This window comes from Mus musculus, chromosome 5 (assembly GCF_000001635.26).
Source record: "Mus musculus strain C57BL/6J chromosome 5, GRCm38.p6 C57BL/6J".
In the NCBI taxonomy this organism is placed as follows: Eukaryota; Metazoa; Chordata; class Mammalia; order Rodentia; family Muridae; genus Mus; species Mus musculus.
The window spans coordinates 105873089-105895789 of record NC_000071.6 but is presented as its reverse complement, the minus strand read 5'-3'; the positions used below and the strand labels follow the sequence as shown (position 1 = coordinate 105895789).

General features: G+C 40.5%; 1 protein-coding gene across 5 annotated transcripts in view; it reads right to left on the bottom strand.

The window, feature by feature from the left end:
• The window catches only part of Zfp326 (zinc finger protein 326), a 39263-nt gene extending 20029 nt beyond the window's left edge, over window positions 1-19234 (bottom strand). The window contains exons 1-7 of one of the 5 annotated variants that reach the window (XM_006535128.4): window positions 18559-19016; window positions 17270-17402; window positions 16997-17041; window positions 9568-9603; window positions 9362-9473; window positions 6951-7356; window positions 4474-4672 (exon numbers count right to left, since the gene is read on the bottom strand). In XM_006535128.4, the coding sequence (XP_006535191.1) occupies window positions 4474-4672; window positions 6951-7356; window positions 9362-9473; window positions 9568-9601 (751 nt within the window). In that variant the 5' untranslated portion in view covers window positions 9602-9603; window positions 16997-17041; window positions 17270-17402; window positions 18559-19016. Of the gene's footprint in view, window positions 1-4473; window positions 4673-6950; window positions 7357-9361; window positions 9474-9513; window positions 9604-16996; window positions 17042-17269; window positions 17403-18558; window positions 19017-19091 lie in introns of those variants that run through there. The other 4 variants (XM_006535131.3, NM_018759.2, XM_030254703.1 and 1 more) reach the window with 4 other exon arrangements.
• Between the last annotated feature and the right edge of the window lie 3467 nt (window positions 19235-22701).

The window sequence follows — 22701 nt, the reverse complement described above, 5'->3', positions numbered from 1 at the left end:
GGTACCACAGGTGCAAATATATAAATGAAGAGGGAGAGAGGCAGGAGGGCGGGAGGGAGGTGCTGCGGAGATACAGCTCAGTGGGTGAAATGTTTGCTACACAAGCATAAAGACCTGAGTACAGGATCCCTAACACCCACTTAAGAAGCTGGGCAGGGCAGCAGACACTTGTCATTCCAGGGCTAGAGAGGCAGACATATAGGGATCTTTGGAGCTTGCTGGCCAAACAATCAAATCAAAATTGCTAAGTTCCAGGTTCAGTGGGAAACCTTGCCTCAAATAAACAAACAACTGAGAAAGATGCCTGATGTTCATGTTTGGTCTCCACATACATGAACACATGTAGCCCCCACCATCAACACATATATAAATACATAGCACAAAATATAAATAAATCAGGCCCAGTGCCCCGTGCTAAAATTTCAAGCACCTAGGAAGCAGAGGCAGGAGCATGTAGACTTTAAGTTCCTCCTCCACTACAAAGTTCAAGGCATGGGATAACTACATTCAAAATAATTAAATAAATTCTGGGAAATAATGTGAAGCAAACTCTGCTACAGTTGAAAAGAGGTCCAGGTGCAGAGCTTTTAGGCACAGAGGCTGCCTTAGCATAACCTGGCTCTGCCACTTCCAGTTATCTGTCTTTGCTGTTTTGTCAGCTCTATAAAGTTTGGCACACATAACTACCCCTCATCAGCTTGGCTTAAAAATAAACCAAGTAACTAGTGTCATGTACAGGAAGCATTCAGTAAATACTAACACTTAAAATCTGGAGCTGGCTGGAGAGATGGCTAAGAGCACTGAGTCTTCTTGCAAAGGGCTTGGCTTCAATTCCTAACACTCCTGAGAGCTCACAACTATCCCTAACTCCAATTCCAGGGGACACAACACCCTCTTCTGGCCTCTATGAGGACCATTCATGCATATGGTATACAAATATGCATATAAGCAAAACATTCATACACAGAAAATATAAATAAATCAATCTGGAAAAGTACCCCCAAAAGAAAAAAATACACTTTAAAAACATGCTTTTATCAAATTGTATATACTTACTAATACTTAATTTAAATGGAGATAAAACATTCAAAAACAAATACACTGTTGGTATTGCAAAATTACAATAAGCACCTACTTTTAAATTAAAATATATTTAATTAGAAACTATTCTAGGCTTGATTGCTCACTGACTCCTTTTAGGAGGAATTCTTACTATCGTCACTGTTGTTTAAAGCAATTCCTTCAATGAAACTTCTCAATAAGGGGCTGGAGAGATGACTCAGCGGTTAAGAGCATTGACTGCTCTTTGGAAGGTTGTGAGTTCAAATCCCAGCAACCACATGGTGGCTCACAACCATCCATAATGAAATCTGATGCCCTCTTCTTTCCCCTCTACAGCAAGTGAGCAGGGCCAGAGCCAGAAGAAAGTGTCTGAAGACAGCTACAATGTACTTAAAGGAGCTGAAGGGGTCTGCAACCCTATAGGAGGAAGAACAACATGAACTAACCAGTACCCCCAGAGCTCCTGTCTCTAGCTGCATATGTAGCAGAAGATGGCCTAGTCGGCCATCATTGGGAAGAGAGGTCCCTTTGGTCTTGCAAATATTATATGTCCCAGTACAGGGGAATGCCAGGGCCAGGAAGCAGGAGTGGGTGGGTTGGGTAGCAGGGTGGGGGGAGGGTATAGGGGACTTTTGGGATAGCATTTGAAATGTAAATGAAGAAAATATCCAATTAAAAATGTTTTAAATAAATAAATAAAGCTTTTTTTTTTTTTTACAAGAAAGAAACTACTCAATAAGAAGCTCAGATTTTAAAGTTGTTTTGGTAAAAAAAAAGTTTATAGTTTTCTCAAGACAAGTTTGAAAAATATAATATCATTTGTATTGCAAAGAACTTATTCTGTATTCTCTTTGTATATACAATTCATCCTTGGCCAAACACTACACAGTACATATATGCTTTTGTGAGGACCAGTAGGTTTTTCTGGGTATATCTCTAGGAATGGATTGCTGAGTCATATAATTCAGTTTAATCACCTGAGGGACGCCAGGCTCTTTTTCATAGTGCACGCCCCGTTGTTCATATTTTTACAACAGTGTAGAAATTTCTCCACAGCTACCAAGCACACTGGCAAATAGCCATAATTCCAATGATCAGGACCCAATGCAGGAGGATTACCCTGAGCTGGTCTATTTGTGGCCAAAGCTAACTTGACCACCTTGAAATGGAAACCATCTCAGATTCTATAGGCCAATAATGAGCCAGCCAGGACTACAGAACATGATCACATTTTCAAGAGAGGGAGAAGGAGGTAGTGAAATGGCTCAGCAGATAGTGTTTGTCATGCAAGTCTGGCAACCTCAAATTATCCTTAGAACCCCAAAAAGCTAGAAGGAAAGAACCAACTCCAACAAACTGTCCTCTGACACATGTGCACCCTCTCCCTCCCTCTCTCTAAGTCAATTGATTTTTTTTTTCAATGAATCAATTGTTTTTATAGTTCTCCATAGACATGCTAGGCTGGTTAAAGACATTTTTATATACTCCTTGCTGTGGAGGACATGACATAGATGGTACTGTCTGCACTTATCTGACAAGTGGCTGCTAGTGAGCTTTACATGGACTTACTGGTTAATTACAGGTCTTTTTGAAGAAATATTGAATATATTTTGTCTATTAAGGTATTTATGTCTTTTTGTTAGTGAGTTAAAGTTCATTATATACTCTGGATACAAGTCCTTTCTTAGATACAAAGTGGGCAAAAATATTTTTTTACATTTTATGAGGAGTAAAAGAAACAAAGTCTTGGGCTAGAAAGATGGCTCAACAGTTAAGAGCACTGACTGCTCTTCGGAAAGTCATGAGTTCAAACCCTAGCAACCACATGGTGGCTCACAATCATTTGTAATGGTATCAGATGTCCATTTCTGGTCATTTCACTGTCTAAAGACAGTGACAGTGTGTTCATACACATAAAATAAATCTTTTTTAAAAAAGAAAGAAAAGAAAGAGGAAGAAAAGAAAAGAAAAGAAAAGAAAAGAAAAGAAAAGAAAAGAAAAGAAAAGAAAAGAAACCTTATGTATCCAATATGACTTCAAATTCACAATCCTTCTGCCTCAGGCTCCCAAGTCTATACACCATTCACAATTTCTTTTCACTTTCTACTAATGATGGCATTTGAGCACAAAGGTTTTTAACTTTGATGAAATGTAGTTTTTATGTTTATTTGTTGCTCATGCTTTTGGTGTCCTGTATAAAAATTCCTTACTAACTAGAAAGTCATGAATACTTGCCTATGCTTTCTAAGAGGGTTTTAATTCTGTTCTTAGAAGCAGTTCTTTCGGGTTAGCAGTTCTTTCGGGTTAGCATTTGTATAAAGCAATCAGCTAGTTTAACCACTCGGCACAAAGACTGTTCTCTCCTACGCGAAATAGTCCGTCTCCACAGTCTTGTTAAAACCAGTGGATCATGTATGGCTCCCTTCCTGTTTCTCAGTTCTCTCCCACAGATCCATACATGTCAGTCATTGGGCCAGTACCTCTTTGTTTGAACTAAGACTGCAAATTGTAAAGTGTAAATTTTTCATTTCTTTTTAAGCTTATTACTAGGTGTGTCACACCCCTTGGCACTAGTAAAAATTATCTTATTCCCATCTTTATATGGGCTTGAATTTTCCAATTCTGTAATAACAGAAATATGATTATCTCTAAGAGCTATCATCTCCAGAAAACTAAAACAAATGAATTTTCTAGAAGAAACATATGATCTACTGCCAAGGACTAGGAAAATGTTCTTCCCTTTGTCCTGATACAGAGAGTTCTGTACAGTATAACATACACTCCTCCAACAATAAATATAACATCAAGAAGGGAATCCGAATCAAAGGAATCTGCAAAGCCTTTTAAAAAATCCATGATGCTGGGAGTAATAGCACATGCCCTTAGTCTTATCACTCACAAGGCAGACAAGTGAATCTCTGCGAGTTCAAGACCAGCCTGGTCTATATATCAAGTTCTAGGCCGTCCAGAACTATACAGTGAGACCTTGTCTCAAGAAAGAGAGGTAACTAAGGCTCAGAGAAAAATTAATTGACCAGTGCACATTAATTTTAAAGGCACAGTTGAGGGCTGACTATGAATGAACAAGGAAAGGCACCTACCACCATGCCTGATGACCTAAAGTCAATTCCTGGGACCCACAGAGCTTGGAATAACAGAAGTAAGTGCTGCAGGTTGTAGTCTGCCCTTCTACATGCATACTGTACGTACGTACATACATACATCCATACATACATACAAAGCAGTCAAACATACGTTTGAATAGTAACAATCGATTAATAACTACATGAGGGGTTCGCAGTTATTTTCAGCTATAACTCATGCTATAACTTTTCTATGTGAACACTAAGAGTCACCACAGATCAGTGTGTTCTAATAGGATGAAGCGTCCCGAGCAATAGTCTTACTTACTAGGTGATTTGCTGAGGTTCATCTTATCCATAGGTTTCGCTAGCTTAGGCTTCTTGATAAAGGCTCCCCCGGGCTTAATAAATATTTGCATCATTTTTCTTTTTATTCCTCTTGCAGTAGCAATCGTCACATTGGCAGGTTTGTTTTGATAGTCAACAATAATTCCAGGTCTATGGAAGCTTCCAAAATCACCCATATGCTGTAATTTGTGAAATCAAAAAACATTAGCATAATGTCAATAGATTAACTATGAATTAATACAATTCGTTTGTCGCCTATTTACTAGTTTTCACCTGAAAATTCTGTGGAACGTAACTGAATTTTACATGTCCACTCTGAGAAAGCACATTTACAAATTTTATAAATTATTACATGAACTTAATTCCAATAAATTAGAATTTCCAATATTACATGGGTGGGTATGTCCTTTTTTAAAAAATTTTTACAGTTCAAAATTGTTAGAGATCATAAACACCACCGTGTGCCTGTCAGGTCACCACTTGTACAACTCTCTGACAACTCCTCTTCAGAGTTCCTACTTGATGTTTTCCCATCAAAGACCTTAGAAGAAACCTTTATTTCACTAAAACCTTGCTTAAAAGATGATCATATTTGTAGTTTAGAGAAAAAAGAATCATTTAGGATTCTTTCTGTTGAAAACGGGAATGAGAAGATGAGATGGAGCATCAGCATGGAGGAGGCGAGGTAAAGACAAGCAAGCCCCGCTTCCAAGACACTTCAGATAAAGGACTGCATCTGACGTGCCACTCACACTCCTACCTACAGGACAGACACAGTAGGACCCCAGAAGCCCAAGAAACAAGGTTACAGACGAAGAGTCACACCAGCAAATGACTCTGCCCCTTCCTCTTCTCTTACCATTAACAAAATCCACTCTACCAAGAGGCCATGTGCGTAGAAATTTATTCTGCTAGTCTTACTTTTAGAAGGTAAAGATTGAGGAGTAATCTAAAGAGAAGGTCCCAATGGGAATTGTACAAGTGAAGGCTAGAACGAAGATCCTACCAGTTTATCTACTTGGCTAACAGAAGGAAGGAGAGAGAAGTCCACTCAGACCAGAATTGTAAATACAGAGTACAGGAATACTCAGTTCTACTATCAAGGAAACAAAAGAGATGCCTGAGTCTTCATTAAGAAAAAAAAAAAAATCCTTTGCCTAAAATTATACAGCACAGAAGATATTAAATATTTTTCCAAATTTTTGAACTAGAATGTATTTTCAGTTTCAAAACCCAAAGCCTACTCCTCCAACTACTTTGAACTAACGTACAAATCATCACGCATGGAGCACCAACACTGCTGCTTATACAGTGATATATGATTAGAAACATCTACCTAACCTGTGAGATTCACATCAATGTTTCATGTAATTTATATGGTCACATCAGAAAAACCTTCAGCACAAACATTAAAGGTGCAATGCATTTTATGTGAAGTAAGGCGTGACTGTTAAAAATGCAAACTTCCTACAGGAAGACAAGCTACAGTGATGATCGATGGCTAATCAACAGTCACACCACATCCCTACTATAGTATAGTATTTTACTTTTTTCTGCAAGAAGAATAAACAACTGACTTTAATAAAACATCTTATACTATAAAAAATAAATATACGATAGCATTTATATGCCCAAACTACATAATCCCATAATCTATACACCCTAAATAGGTAAAAATTTATCACCAAGTTACCCAAAACCACAAAGCATAACTGTTACACTATATTCTGAAATTAAACACCTATAAGATAGTATATTTATCCAGTTTGGCAATAACCTGCAAAATATTACTTCCTAGGAAGGAACCATAAACGTATATTCAAGTAAGAGATTCTTTCTCAATAAAGCTAGAGGAAATTAAAAGTCAATAGGACATACAGTAAGAGAGCAAGTCACCAAAATAATATTGACCTCGAATCATTCTGCCATCTAGAATACACATCAACTTCTTCACCACGTACACATGGCTAAGCGTTCCTCATCTATCACTGACTTTTGATCTCGTGTGTTTAACAGGAAACATAGAACCTTGAAGGGATTCTACTTGCTAGAGTTTAGTTACAAAGGATAAATATCATACATTGCACCTTTAACCTACTCAGAAGCTCAAAAAGGGTTGTAAGCTTTTACAATAATCCAACAACTATCTCACTAGCAAAACTGCTAGTGTTTACAAGGAAAAATGCAACTCCTTTTAACCCCTTTTAGACCAAACCTAATATCCTCACCTTTTTCATAAAGGGAGATTTGAGATAACTCCATGAATAATCATCTCACACTGCAACTTATTTTCTAAGGTGCTGGGAAACTTTTGCAGCCAACCTAAAATGTTATAACTCAGCTTCTAGTTAAAATACACTGGGACAAACAGTGTTTGTTCTCGTTGAAAACATGGTCTTGAAAGGGTTTAAAAGAGTGACTATTGAAAAGAATCTGGAAAGGTTCTGTAGTACTTACTCCTCGGCCTCGGCCTCTGCCTGTGGATGGTCCTCCAAAAGCATCATAGCTTCTGCTTCCAAACGTACTTTCAGGATAAGCAGGCGTTCCTCTCCCCCGAGAGCCTACAGGTGCAGGCTTCATATGGGGTGAAGAAAAACTGCTGTAGGAAGAGTAATTCTCTCTTCCTCTGTCCTCCATAAACCCAGGCCTCAATTTTGAACGGGAGTAAGGTGCTTCCCAGCTAGACCCGCCCTGGTTTCTACCTCCGAAAGAGTCAAGGCTATTCCGGTAGGAGCTCTCAAATCGACCACCATAACTACCTCCGAAGCGGGTTTGTTCGGGTTCATTAAAACCATAGCCAGATCTGTACAGATCTCGCCCACCCAGAGAAGACCTGGAGTCGTAAGACTCATAAGGTCCAAACCTGAAAAAGTTGCACAGTGAGGGAAAAAACAAAAGTAAGCTTACTAATGTTAGACAATTCAAAAGACAAATTATCAGATGACATTTATCAACTAAAATTCATTTATACCATAGTGGTTTGCATAGTTCTACTTTTGCTCACACTTGATTAGGGCTGGGCAGTTCAACATGAGACCAGACAGAAAGCTATCTGAGTCAGTTTCTAAATATAAATTGAGCTCAGTTAACTTTAGTTTTACACTCTGCCTTTTAGCAGCTTTTCTATTTTAATAAGACTCATCTGTCTAATAATTAAAGCCCAGCCCTAGTCTTAGAAAAGATTATTTGCTAAACTTTACAAACTAATTAAATTTTCTTTACTCCTTCCCTAATTCTGAAAATTACAAAATATTTACAATATTTTGGCTTTTCGTAGGGACACAAGTTGAAGGCTGCATAAATGGGGGGTTCTTTGTGACACTGATTCTTTGCACCTCAATAATCTATATCACAAAACTGCCTCATTTTGACTGTAATAGCCAAAGCTGAGGAATTATCTCAGATTATAAAGTTTGACATTCTGCCAAACTTCAGCCAGGGCCAGTCCTTAAACACTCTGATATAGACTAGTATATCTAACAAATCTACAAGACTAAACATGTAAAATAGAACGTAAAAGTAAAAGACCACTAACATATAATAAACCCTCTACAAATGATTTTCAAAGCAGATGAGAAAGAATACATTTTATAATGCCTGCAATTATCTGAAAAAGTATTTCCTATCAGAAAACTATCACATAAAACTACTCTAAAAGGTAAGCACGCTGTCTCAACAGAAAAAAGCAAATCATTTTACTTATCACAATCCAAAACAAGGATTACAGAAGTTGCTTGTTATCTTAAAACGGTTTTTTAAAAGCTCACAATTACACAGGAAATGAATGATAACTGCTACAGAAATACTTTATGTACAGCACACTTACAATGTAAGAGGGCGTAACCGATACACTAGAACATTTAGATGAAGTTATACTGGTCAATGATTTACAGGTCATTCAATTGAAGGTACTATTTAATTCTGAAGCCTGGTAGTCATATAAACATTTTAAAGGACAGTAATTAACTGCTTGTTTCCTTGATTTTACTCTACTATAAACCACAGTGGCACACGTGAAGCACACAGAAAAACCAGCATCGCTCAAGCCCATCATTAAGGAATCCAGACCCTTCAGTTTACGAAGGATGATGACCTCAAATGTCTAACTAGTTTATATTTAGAAGCAAGTTTTGTATCTCAAAAAAACAGACCCCTTTAAAGTTACTAAAATATGAGCAACCCTAAGACCTGTGGTTGTTTGACTTAAATCTCACAGAGTATCAACACTAAAACAGAAAGTCTAGACTATAGTTAAAGGTGCAGTGTCCATGGCTTTAATACAACACCCCTAATTTTTAAGCACAAGTGTTTTGAATGTAAGCAGAAGCTGCCTGTAACAATTTGGACATGATTTAAAGAATAGTTCTATTATTACAATATGCTCCTCAAACTTGCTTAAAAACTAAAATTAAATGTTTCTTAGAAACTGAAAGCTGCTAGACTGGTTAAAGATAAAGCCACTCTTGGCAGGCTATTTTACTGTTACAGTGCCCACATCAGAAACAAAAAAAACCCAATTTTTTTCAACAATAGTTCATAAATAAATATTTCTAACAATATTTTTATCATTTCATCAGGACATTTTGACTGATAAGGAACTAAAACTAAAAGTTCTTTTTAAAGTGTCCACTGTTAAAGAATGTATTATTCTATTACACTGAAATAAAAGATAAATGCTATCTCCTAAAATAATGTCTGCCATGAGACTGAGAAAAATTTTATGCCCATTAATTAGAACCTTTAAATATTTAAAGTGAGTATTCAATACCAGCAAAATTCAAGTATCATAAAAGCCTAAGGAATACTTAATACATCCAGAATCTTATAGTTGTCTAATTATTTGGCCAAGTGATTAAGCAATTTATTACCTGCTACCCCCACCACCACCACTGTGATTGTCCATGCCATAGGACTGGTTTAGGTAGGAATCCATGGATCTCTGACCCCCATAGGATCCATGGCCATAGTCACGATCCAGCCCTATAAGAGTTTAAAAAGAAAAAAATTAAATGCTGCTCACCTTTACTGGCACTCAAAAGAAGAATTTTTAGATAAATATCCTTGAATGCCAGACCTCCGTAAGATCCAGGGCCATAATCACGATCCATTCCTGAAAGAGTCAACAAGAGATTATTAATAAAATACACCATTTTCTTCAAAAAATGTTTCATTAAATACAAAATATTCACCAGGCAGTGGTGTTGCAAGCCTTTAATCCCAGAACTCAGGAGGCAGAGGCAGGCAGATCTCTGTTTCAGGTCATCCTGGTCTACAAAGCAAATTCCAGGACAGCCAAGGCTACATAGAAAAACCTTGTCTCAAAAAACAAACAAACAAAAACAACAACAACAGGGCCTAGAGAAATGGCTCAGTGGTTAGGAGCACTGACTGCTCTTCCAGAGGTCCTGAGTTCAATTCCCAGCAACCACATGCTGGCCTAACCATCTGTAATGATATCCGATGTCCTCTTCTGGTGTGTCTGAACACAGCAACAATGTACTCATATAAATAAAATAAATCTTTTTTTAAAAAACCCACAAAAACCCCACAATATATGCACACAAATCAACTAAAACAATCATCTGCATTAACATTTTAACTCAATAAAGATTAAAAAAATGGCAAAATGATAATCTATTGAAAACTATTTGCTTACAAAGCTTCATATTTCAAAGAAAACGAGACCATCAACTACAAAATTCTATCTTAAAATTACTTTCAGTGTAATCAATATTTAGTGGACTGCAGGGCTATTATTTTAATGTCTTATATTTGGAACTTAGTATTACAAAAAAGGTAACATATGAACTTATTGTATAACTGCTAGTCTCAAAACGTCAGCATTTAGTAAATGCCAGCAGTTCTTTTTGTCCTGAGTATACTATAATGTAAATATACTACACTTGTTTTTCTGTACTAATTGCTCCCAAAATATCTAAAATCTCAAGAACATTTATATTTTCAACTAGAAATATTCACAGTTACGGATAAAGATATTTTAGTAAGTAAAATCACAAACTAAAACCAATCTTTTGGCCCTATGTCTGAGAACAAGGCCTCAATGAATATTTCAATTCTCAATTTTTTGAATAAAAGAAATGAGTGTAAATTTTTGCATCACAAACAATAAAAAATTCTAGTATAGGAGGAAGCAAACATATACTAAAAAACTAAAGGTCAAAATTAATTGATAATGACTATAAAAATATTATTTAAATGTTTTCTGTAAAGTCCCTTAAAATGCCTCATTACTACTATCCTGCATTTTTATTAAATACAACAATATACCAAGTTAAAAACCTTAATTTATATTTTTACAAGTGCTGAGTTGTACTTACAACTAGTGTAACTCTCAACAAAGATGATGACTTTATACAAATAATACTCACAATCTTGCCTTTTAAGCCAGAAAGTGACTTTAATCAAATAAATGAAAGTATTATTTAATCTTTTCACTTCTGAGGTTTGCAAACTAATGTCCAAGATGAAGAAATGGGTCTCTTGGTGTTTTGTGGGTGTTCTATCGAACATCATGTTGGTTTTCACTACATCAAACATTTCTTTCTCCCAACCCAACTATCTGCTTGTAGTCTTTTTACTTTTTAAAATCTATTTAACTACTAAGCTATTCAAGGAAACTTTGAATGGTAGTCTCAGAAGAATATCATCTTTCTTCCATTTCCAAAATCCTAAAGGTTTATACAGTACCGCAAGAGTCTGCTGTTGTGGCCTCATCCTTCACTTCTAATCTTTATTTGTAGGGTGGGTGTGGCACACACACACACACACACACACACACACACACACACAAGGAAAAGTCACAAATTCAGATGGTCAGACTTGGCAGCAAGTAAACTGAGCAATGCCACCAGCCCATATTTTTTTTTTCAAAACAGGGTTTCTCTTTGTAGCCCTGGCTGTCCTAGAGCTCACAGACCAGGCTGCCTCAAATTCAAGTAGATCTGCCTGCCTCTCTGCCTCTGGAATGCTGGGACTAAATGCACACACCATCACACTTGAAAATTTTCTAGTTTTTAATCTTAGAAGGGCAGTTATCATAGAATGGTTTGCTGACCAGAGTTCCTGAGACCCTTTCCAGGAATCCATGAGAGCAAAACTCTTTTCATAAATAGCAAGAATATTTGCCTTTTTTATAGCATTTACATTAAAAAGTATACAAATATTGTGGGTAACTGGCGTTTCAGTACAAATCAAGGAAGTATGAAGAACCAGGCTAATCTAGCAGCCATTACATTAATATCACATACACACGAAAAACAACCAAGTTTTACATCACCTTTGCTTAAAAATGCCCTTGACAGAATAATTGTTAATTGTGATTTAACTACATCTTTTTGTTACTCAATGTAATGAAACAGGAAATGCACATCAAGCAATTGTGCTACATACTAAAGTATCAATTCTTTCCAAAAACAGCCATTGTAGTGTTAAGCAGTTTTTATAAAGAACACTTTTCAGTAGTTAGAATGGAAGAAAAAAATTATGGTTTTCATAGTACTATAAACTTGGCCAAAGGCTCACAGCTGGGTAACAGGCCCTAGGAACCTATTCCTTATTGTGGTCTTGTTAAAAGGAGTTGGTGCAGACTCCTGATATGTCCTGGTCAGAGGAGCTTGTTTATAGTAGGCAGTAGTTAGTGGAGAGATTCCTAACGGGCCCAAGTACTGAGCAGGCATAACCCCATAGAGCACTTCGGTATCATCCCCTGCCGCTCAGGGAATACTGTGAGGATGAGGCAGAAAGAACATAAGAGCCAAAGAATCAGGAGGAGTGCTGTGCAATGCTGTCTGGCCTGCAGAGGGGTACGCAAAGCACAACCAGCAGGCTGAGGAACCACTGGCAGGCGGTTAATGGCTGCTCAGGGAGAAGGAGTCATTTTCTTTAAGGTATCCACTGGTAAGTTGCCCATGTTCCATGTTTATTTAAATACATACCCATGCTCATTCAAGCAACTCTAATCAAACTCAGCAGGTCACAGAAAGAGACATAAACATAAAAGGGGGTATTGGGAAGAGGCACAGAGAGAGTTCAAGAGGAATGAGAAAGAATAATGGGGACGAATATACTAAAAATGCATTTCTATCATGTATGAAATTGTCAAAGAATAAATTACATTTTGCAAACCCATGTTTTTCAGACATGGGTATTTAGTAAACATTTTCTCACAAATGCAATAAAACTGTTGCTATAAAGAGAAAAAAACTAGGGTTAGAGGGATGGCTCAGAAGTTAAGAGCACACTGCTCTTCCAGAGGTCCTGAGTTCAAATCCCAGCAACCACATGGTGGCTCACAACCATCTGTAATGGGATCTGATGCCCTCTTCTGGTGTGTCTAAAGACAGCTACAGTGTACTTACATATAATAAATAATTAAAATTAAGAAAAAAAAGTTTTCCTTTAAAAAAAGAGAGAGAAACTATTTGCTGCTAATGACAAATTCTTACTTTAAACTGAAAAAACTCAAAATTTGAATCTACCACTGCCAACCTGACAGTCACTCAACACTTAAAAGGTTTCCTAAGTAGTTGATGTTATTAATATGATTTTTGTATGGTACACTAAATTTGGAAAGTCATATGCCTGTACCTCTCATACAGAGGACAATTCTTAGATGAAAATAACATTATCAACATAAAATTTCCTGCAAGTCCTCCATATAAAAAAGAACCTCAACGTGAACTTTAGCCCGATAGAGAAAGCAGAGAGGTTGTTACTTCTGCTGGGTCTGAGTTAGCAGCGGCTATCTTAGCTTTGACTTTTCAATCTGTGTTTTATCTCCCTGCAGGGCCGAAAGATGACTGGTGTTTTGAGCACTCACCGCTCAGGCACTGTGCAGAATACCAAGAGCCGCTTCTCACCACAGCAGCTCTCTCACTGCTCACATGCAGTAATCAGTTAAGACAGAGAGTCTGTCTATCACACAGAATCAGTGTGCTAACGAGAAAGAAATCCTGTAAATAACTTTTCTCCCAACTTACCAAAATACATTTTAAAACAATTTTTAAAATGTAACTATAAGGACTTTATCTCTTTACCATTAAGTGAGAAAGTAATTTATTCAGAAAACAAATCTGCCCTAATCATTTGAATCAACTGTATTCTATCTACTACACAGTTATTTTGATCATACTTACATAAATAACACTCTGAGTTATGGAATATCCAGCAAAAACTAAAGTATGATCAAAATAACTAGCTGTGTGACATCAGGTCTTGAATGGAACTCCTTTCACGCTCCTGTGCTGACAGCATTGCCTACTACTGTAACCTTCCCCTACATTACTACAAAGTCTTCCAACTCGTTTTCCTACTTCCATTTTTACTCCCCTTCTGTAAAGATAAAAGCCAGAACAACTGTTACAATATAAGTCATGTCCAGTGATGGTTTCCCACTTTATGTCAACTTAATCTCTCTTTCCCTCTCTTTCTCTCCCCCCTCACCCCCCTCGTGCGTGTGTACACCAGAGGACATCAAATGTTCTGCTCTAACTGTCTTTGCTTCACTCCCTTGAGATGGCCTCTGGCTGAGCCTTGGAGCGAGTGAGCACAGCAAGTCTCTACTGCTGACTGGGGTGATGGGGATTCACAGTCGGGGTCTCACGCTTGCATTGCTAACCAGAAGCAACTCCACCACACCACCTCCCTCCTTCTCACTCACCTACCAAGGAACACTGCAATGTCTATAACCATTTCTAGTTCTCACATCTAGGCACATAAGTACTACTGACATCTACCACATAGGAACCAACATTCTGCAGTGATTGCACAAAATAGGGATGCACACATTAGCCTATAAAATATCAGCTAATCTAAAACATCAACAGTGCCCAGGTTGAGAAACCATATATGCTCTGCCCTATCACCTCTTAACCCCAAGGACTACCTCACACCCTCACTTGCTCCACTCTACCTACAAAGGCTCCTTGCTGTTGACAGAGCACAGCAGGTATATACCCATGTTTCCACGTACTGCTCCTTCTACCAAAAATGCTTCCCCCTTCCATCTGTGGTGCTCACTACCACACCTCTGCTAGGACTTTGTTTTCTGTTGGTTCTTATTTATAAGCAGATTGCCTTTGATTTTTCAATGCCTTTTTGCTATACCTCGCCTCTCTAAACTTGTCTTCAAACTGCTCAGCAAAAATAGTCTGTTCCGGTCACACAGTCTTCTTCCTCTTTGAAGCTCAGTCCTACCTTTGTTCTCGCATTTCCCTCTACCAAGAATGTTTTCGCTTTTCCATCTGCTATTTACATAAGAAGGGATGAAATAAGGAAGCATGGAGGATGAGAAATAAAAATCCTTCTAAGACCTGCTGTGGAGAAAATCTGTATCACAGCCTTCTATTCTATTTCAGTAAAAAGACAGAAAACCCAAGGCTACCAATATATCATTGGCTTCATTTGGAACCAACACAACCTTAGTTAGTACTTCCTAAAGTCTACAGTCTTTGTTCAGACTGCCTCAGAGTCTGCATCCCCACCTCCTCCAAGTCTTTGCTCAAATGTCATCTTTTTCTTCAACTTTCCTCTCAAAATTTTTATCTTCTAACATACATTATTTTTAAAACTATATCTGTGTGTTTAACTCCTTTAGACTGGAAATTAGTTCCACAAAGGCAGAATTATCTGTCCATTCTGTTCACAGGTAAAGTCCAAGGTCTCAGAACATTACCTGGATACACAGCAAGTACTAAAAAGGTATTGTTAAATGAAGTCAAACCAAACCCCCGTAATTAAGTTTCTCACTTATAAAATGCAAACAACTAAGACCTCCAAGTATATCCAAGTAGGGGACATTAGCCAGAGGTCAATATTCAGAGGACCCTTTGCCTAAAATTAAGCACCAAGAGGTCTAGGCTATATAGCCTGAACAATACTCATGTGGTAACATTTCTAAGGGATTATGACAATATCTTCAGAGGTGAATCACTACTGGAGTTACATTAGAAAAAATATATAAGATGCAATATTAGGGAGCTTTTAATGTTAGTAATGAAGTAAACTTGACCTATGTAATTTTGAATTCCAAGAATTACCTATAGAAATCACCTCTAATTCTCCAGCAAAGCTTTCTATCATTCCAGAAACCCACTAACTAAACTACCTTACTTTTATTTAACTGTTTTCTACTCATTATTCTGTTAGCCTCTACATTCTGTTAGTTTCTTTTAGGAGACATCTTAACATTTTTAAAAATGAGCATCATCATTTCCCTATCTACAAATGTATTACAATTTTCTTTAGCCAATTTCCCATCCTCTAATCTGGCCTAAGGTTGACACAAAATTAAACTTTGTTAGTCATACTACATCACTGTCTTTAAAAGATTCTTCAGCGCTCATTAAATGCATACTACTTTCTAAATGACAATAGCCCTTCCCAAATCTGAAGTATCTCTTAATTTTTAGAGATGCTAAAAATTAACTATCTCCATAAGAATGGGTCTGGAAAGGCAGCTCAGCAGGTCGGAGCAAGAGCACATGGAGCTGCACACAGCCATGTGTAACCCAGCGCCAGGGGATCCCGCACCTTCTTCTGGAGTGCAACAGCACTGCACTGCACACACATGGCATACACACAGAAAAGCAGGCGTGCACGTGTGCGCACACACAAACATTTTTAATGGCACAGACTTTAGTAGTGCACTTGCTTTGGTTTCATGAATATGTATTTGATACAATAGCCGGATTTTGCACTTGTCTGGTAGTCAAAGATATTTACCACTCCCTCATGTCTTTCAGGCAATGTTTTGTTTTTCTAACCTCCGAATTATTCTGTGCTTCCTTTTTCTGTTATCATCTTAGGCCTTAACACTAATAACTATCAAAACAATATGCATGGTATTCTGCATATTTCTTACAACTACTGCTAATCACAAGCCAACATCAGGCTTTTGTTAACAAGTATCCAAGGCTCTTTATGTTTTCCTTTGATGGTCAGAGAAAAATGGCCTCAAAAACAAAGCCAACACATTTTACAACAAAAGTTGCATAGAACCAAGATAAAAATCTACTTAAATCTATGTAACTGAACATCAATGTCTTGTCAACAAAAGTAATTCAGCCAGTTTCGTGAAAATCAATCACTGAGAAAGTGGTAACAGATAAATAAAAGAATTCTAAGTAAAATAAAACAGATACAAAGTCCAAGTAATCTAACTTCTTGTTCTGACCCCAAGTTCAAATATTATACACAGAACTGGAGATATCACTGTGGCAGAATAATTGGATGGAATTTATGAGATTTCTAGAAAGTCTACATGTACACTTTCTCACACACACACACACACACACACACCATAAAAACAAACACGATATATAGTATGACATTAACACTGAGATTTATAAATCAAGAGTGAGAAGAATATCTGAAACAAAGTGGGCAGGCTTCCTGCATTAATACCTGTGTTTCTATAGATATGAAGAGAATACCAAACTATATCCCCTCAACAAAATTAAAAGGAAATGCAAGAGGACACTCACCGTTAAAGTCCTGGTAAGCACCCCTGCAAGTAGAGTGCACGTAATCTACGAAGACACATAAACAACAAGGAGTTAGTGTGATGTGAGCAAAAGCCCAGACTCTCATCTACTCAGGCATTAAATTAATTACCAAAAAAACTGGGATGCAAATAATTACAAGCATCCACTTGAGGAAGCACATCACCCTTTCACTGCCTAATGGCAATGTAAAAACTATTTAATGTCCATATTTGTAACTGCCAAAAGAGGAGACCCAGTATTAATTTAACTTACACAAAGCAAAGGTAAAACGATTTTTCAAAAACGGTGATGGATGTGAAACTTGGTCTTGTGGAATACAAATGTTTCAAGGTCAGTATTTGTTTTACCACTTCATCTGTTCTCTCTAAATACTTTAGAAGCCTGTCTAAAAAACACATATGCATATATGTATGAGCGTGGGCTGTATCCATCCAGGCATAATGTTAAAGCCTTTATTTAACTCTACAAATAAAGACTGGAAGAACGGAATTGAATATGGAGCTTCTAGATATAACTGAACCCTGGCACATGACAGGATCAGAGTCAGATACACTCAAATCTACAGCCCAACTGCAGCATTGGTGGCTACGGATGGGCTGTTAAGAGATTATTTATCTCTAACATTGTTCATTATTTTTATCATAAGTATAATGAAAGCAAATACTCCAAATCTGACCGCTATTTTTCAATCCTCTACAGAAAATGGATTTCCTTACTGACTGACTCCTCCCACTCTGCACACACTACAAGGTTAACTTCTGGCACACCACATAGGTTGGTAGTGTCATCAAACTTTGGTCTAAAACATACTTTTTCTCTTCAATGTCAACTCTGACTAGTGCACATAGTAGTAATTTAGAGTCACCTATATCAGAATGAGTCACTGTCCAACCCCGAAGCACAAGCAGGACGGTATGCTATCCTGAAGAGCTGAACTATATTTCAAAGCAACCGAAAAGTACTCCGAAAAGGGTGATTCTTTTTCCTATATTTACACTTGACAGCCTCAACCTCTTGTAGCAAATCAAAAATCAAAAGCTCATGCAATACGACCTACGCCAAAAAAGCACACCTCATTCAATGTCAAAGCCCATTTCTGGTGGAGGCAGAGGCTTCCTTCACAAGAAATGAACCGGTTTTATTTAGAAATACCTAGTTCCTCGAGATTACACCCAGTTTAATCCTACAAACTGTTCCTCGGCTCCCTAACACTATCACTACTGTTGATCACTTTATCTTGACACTGATTCCTATAAAAGTTGAGCAAGGTTTGAAGATACCAAATTAACTGTACTTCACGGCCAGGGAAAGCTGAAAAGCAACGTTACAATTCGGTTTATTTAACCAGCAAGTCCAACACGGGCTGCTGTGCACCGATCTAGCTGAACGTGAAGGGCATCTGGGGCTTGCTGTGCCAGAATTCTAACTTAGGTAGCATTCATACACAAGCCCCACCACTACCACCCCTAAAAACAAAAATAATAATGATAATGCACTGGGTCACGGAGCTGTTTCAGACGCGGTATTCACTAGCAGGTAACCTGGGTGAGATATTAGACAGCTCGGTCGGCTACGTGGTAATAACTTGCAGATTCTGGTTCTGGGGGAACCGAAGCCCATCTCGATGGAACGCCTAGAGACGCCCTTTATACTCCTCTCACACGGAGAAGCATCGCACGAGCCCGAGGCAGCCTGTGTCGAGCAAGATTCCAGAGCCCGGGGCGACACGGTGAGGACCGGCTCCACCCGCCACCGGGTCGCTGCCCCGAGGGCCCCGTGGGCCCCGTGGGCCCGGTCGCCGCTCGGCGAGGCCAGGAAGTTGCAGGCGGCCGCGGACGAGGCCCCGAGGCTCGCAGCTAGGCCGACCCCCTAGACAGCAGGGCCCCGGGCCGGCCGCACCCCCACGTGGGGCTCCCGGACCACAGGGCTCCGGGCCGGGCCCGCGGTCGCTGCGCGGCCCACAGAACAAAGCCACACGGCCATCTTGAGGCGGTAAACAGACCCCCGGCGCAGGCCGCCCGCCGCCCTCCCTCCCGCCCGCCCGCCACGGCGGCCCGCCCCGCGCGCCGCTCACCGTCCTCGAAGTCCATGCTCGACGCCGCGGGGCTGACGGTCTCCGCGCTGCGCTCGCTGTGGCCCGCGGCAAGAGCCCGCGATACGGCAGTGTCCACACGACCGGCCCGCGCGACCGACAGCGGCGCTACTAGCCGGGAAGCCGCAGGCCACAGCGAGGCTGGGGGCGGGGTCGGGCGGGCCTGCCAGTCGTCGCAGCACCGCCTCCGATTGGCCGACGCGGGGTGGTGGGCGGGTCTCGCGAGGGGGGCGGGAAGCGAGGCAGTTGTCAGGCTCCTGGGTCCTGACCCTGGGGATCGCGGGGGACGGAAGGTGAAACGGGAGTGCGGAAGGCTGGAGAGGGATGTTCTGGAAGGACTCCGGTTGGCCGGCCATGTTGGAGCCTGGCAAGAGCAACCGGGTCCAGGAGGGAGTGCCTTTCTCTTGCAGAAACTCATTAAATGACATGGCGACCTTTGGCTACTGTTGGCTGAAGGAGTGAGGAGGAGAGATTTTTTTCACTACTTATGGAGTTCCTTCCTCTGACACACAGAAGTGTGGGGCGTGCACAGGAACCCTGATTGCCAAATAGGACAGGATCATAAGACTATCCCAAGACAGGCTGCTAGCCACTGCTGGGTTGAAGGTAGTAAAGCAACTGTGAAAGTTCACAGATGGGAAAGATTTGGCAGGAAGAAAGTAGTCCACCGTTCAGCTCGAAGGGGAGAGGGAGGGAGGGGGAGGAAGAGATTATTCCACTTTTAAAATTGTGTTGGAGCAGATGCAAAGGTATTCACTCAGGAACACTATGGGAAGACTCTTGTGGACTTGAACCACAGTTTTAAATAATTTTCTCTCTGTCCTCACAGAGCAAATGGCATTAACAACAAATTGGTTACCTAGATAGGAAGCCAGACATCAATTCTTTGCACTCAATTTGCTAGACTCAGTTCGGAGGAAGCCGGAAATAAAACTGGAAGCACAGGGAGGTATACCACAGTAGCCCCAAATCTGGGCACGGCTTTGTGTCCTCCTGCTCATCTCTTCCTCCTCCACCCTCCCTGACTCATCCTGTTCTCCACCCTTTCCCAATTCCTTCTCTTCTCCCCTCCCACACATGTTTTCTGTTCACCTGGGCTGAAAGCTGAACTCACAATTTCCCTTCTCAGACCTGCTTATCCTCGTGTATTCTCTTGGCTGTTCACGGGGCGGTGAGCAAACCGCCCACTAATCCCAGCCAGAAGGCTGACTCGGTCCAGTCCACTCGAGACTAGCTCACCGCTCTTTCAGCCTCCTACTTCCAATCCACACACTTTTGTATCTGCTTACCCCACCTAAGATATCTTAGGTCGGCCCCACCCTTTCCATTTTCGTGGCCACTACCTGAGTTAGGATACTCACTGTCTCCCTGCAAAACTCTTGCTTATACAGGGCTGGAGAGATGCCTCAGTGGTTAAGATCACTGACTGCTCTTCTACAGAGGTCTTGAGTTCAATTCCCAACAACCACAAAGAGATTCACAGCCATCTGTAATGGGGTCCGATGCCAACTGGTCATGTCATTCCCACATTAAGGCTCTGAGTAGATCTGTCCAATGCTGCCTAACATAGAACACAAACAAAAGGTAGAGATACTGCCTGACCCTTGCCCTCTCCCTGTATTCCCCTTCCTCTCACCCTGTTCTGTCTCTGTCTCTGTCTCTGTCTCTGTCTCTCTCTCTCTCTCTCTCTCTTTCGTCTTTATAAAGACTTTTTTTAAAGATTTATTTATTATATGTAAGTACACTGTTGCTGTCTTCAGACACACCAGAAGAGAGCATCAGATCCCATTTACAGATGGTTGTGAGCCACCATGTGGTTTGCTGGGAATAGAACTCAGAACCTCAGGTAGAGCACTTTAACACACACACCCCCTTCTATCCCACCACCCACCAGAGGTAGTGGGAAAGAAAGGATAAGGGGGAAGTGGACCTGCTTAGAAAGGTTCTTTGGAGCCACTCTCGCCTGTGTTGTCTGGAAACAGGCAGTTCAGTTCAGCAGCGGCAGCTCGACCCCCTGGCGAACACTTCACAGATACACCAGCGAGGTGTCCTCTCATGAGCGTCACAGATACACCAGCGAGGTGTCCTTTCATGAGCGTGCTTTGACAGAAGATCCTTTCACCTGTGTCCACTTCAGCGAAACACACCTTCACATGTTTGTCCCCGGCCAAACACCATCCAGCTTTCCAAAGAACGCTTTCATTCCCACTTCAATTATGGATATGCATTGTCTGTGTGAGGGTATGTGCACGATCGTGGGTGCCTGTGGAGGCCAGAAGAGGGCATCGGACCCTCTGCAGCTGAAGTGACAGGGCACGGTAATTTCATGGACATGGGTGTTAGAACCTGAGTTCAGCTTCTCTGAAAGGGCAGCAAGTGCTATCAAACACAGAGCCATTTCTCCAGCCCACTCTCCCCATTTGGGCTGCCAGCTTCAGACGCCGAGTTCTCCAAACAGCCCTGTGCTTTAATGTGACTCCTGACCTTTGTATTAGCCCCTGAGCAGCCTCAGAACATAACCCAGATTTACTTTTATTTAAAAACAGCAACAGCATTCTCAGGTCACATTCCCGTGTTCCAAACTTGCACTTCTCAGGTATGTATACCTGAGAACATGACTCAAAGACTTATTAAAACAGGTTCACAGACAGTCTCGCTAGTTGGAGGCCAAGAATGTCCATCCTTACAAACCTCTGAGGGCAGCAGCAGCTGCTAAACCACACCCTAAGGAGCAAGGCCTGGGAGCACTGTCTCACCCACAACCTTGGCTTCGAGCCCTCTTCATTTAAAGCTCTTTGCTATCATAAGGTCTTCTTTGTCCCCCTTGCTGTTAAGAGCATTTGTTTACCAAGTCAAACTCTCCCTAGTGGGTTTTAATGCTTCACTTGTTATCATTTTTCTCCCAATTTACCTTCTGACAAAGGAATGATTCTGTAACCTGAGGTTCTAAGACCTTACCATGACTGAAAGGGAATGAACTAGAGTCACTATATTTTCTCTCCCTGTCCCTGTCCCTGTCCCTCTCCCGTCTCCCTCTCCTTATCCCCTCCCCTCTCACTCACTCTCCTTCTCTCTCCACCCTCTCTCTCTGCCACTATATTCTTTCTCTCTCTCTCTTCCTCTCTCTCTCTCTCTCTCTCTCTCTCTCTCTCTCTCTCGTGTGTGTGTGTGTGTGTGTGTGTGTGTGTGTGTGTGTGTGTGTGTGACTACATCCCCCCCTCCACCTTGCCTTCCCTCCCCTGGAAGAAAAAATGGCCAAGCAAGTTGCTGCTAACTCAGAAGAAACCTAGTCTCAAAGATGTACTGAGAGCCAGCACACACACACACACACACACACACACACACACCTCTTCCCCCAACCTTCCTCCTTCCCAAACAGGAAGCATTCTTAGAAGTCTGCATACAGAGCCACCCTGTGTCTCAGTTACTTTTCTATTGCCATGAAGAGACACCACGACCACGGCAACTTATTTTTAAAAGGATTTAATTGAGGGCTGAGTCCACAGCCGTCACCGTGGAAGCCTGGCAGCGGGCAGGGAGGTAAGTCCACAGCCATCACCGTGGGAGCCTGGCAGCGGGCAGGGAGATAAGA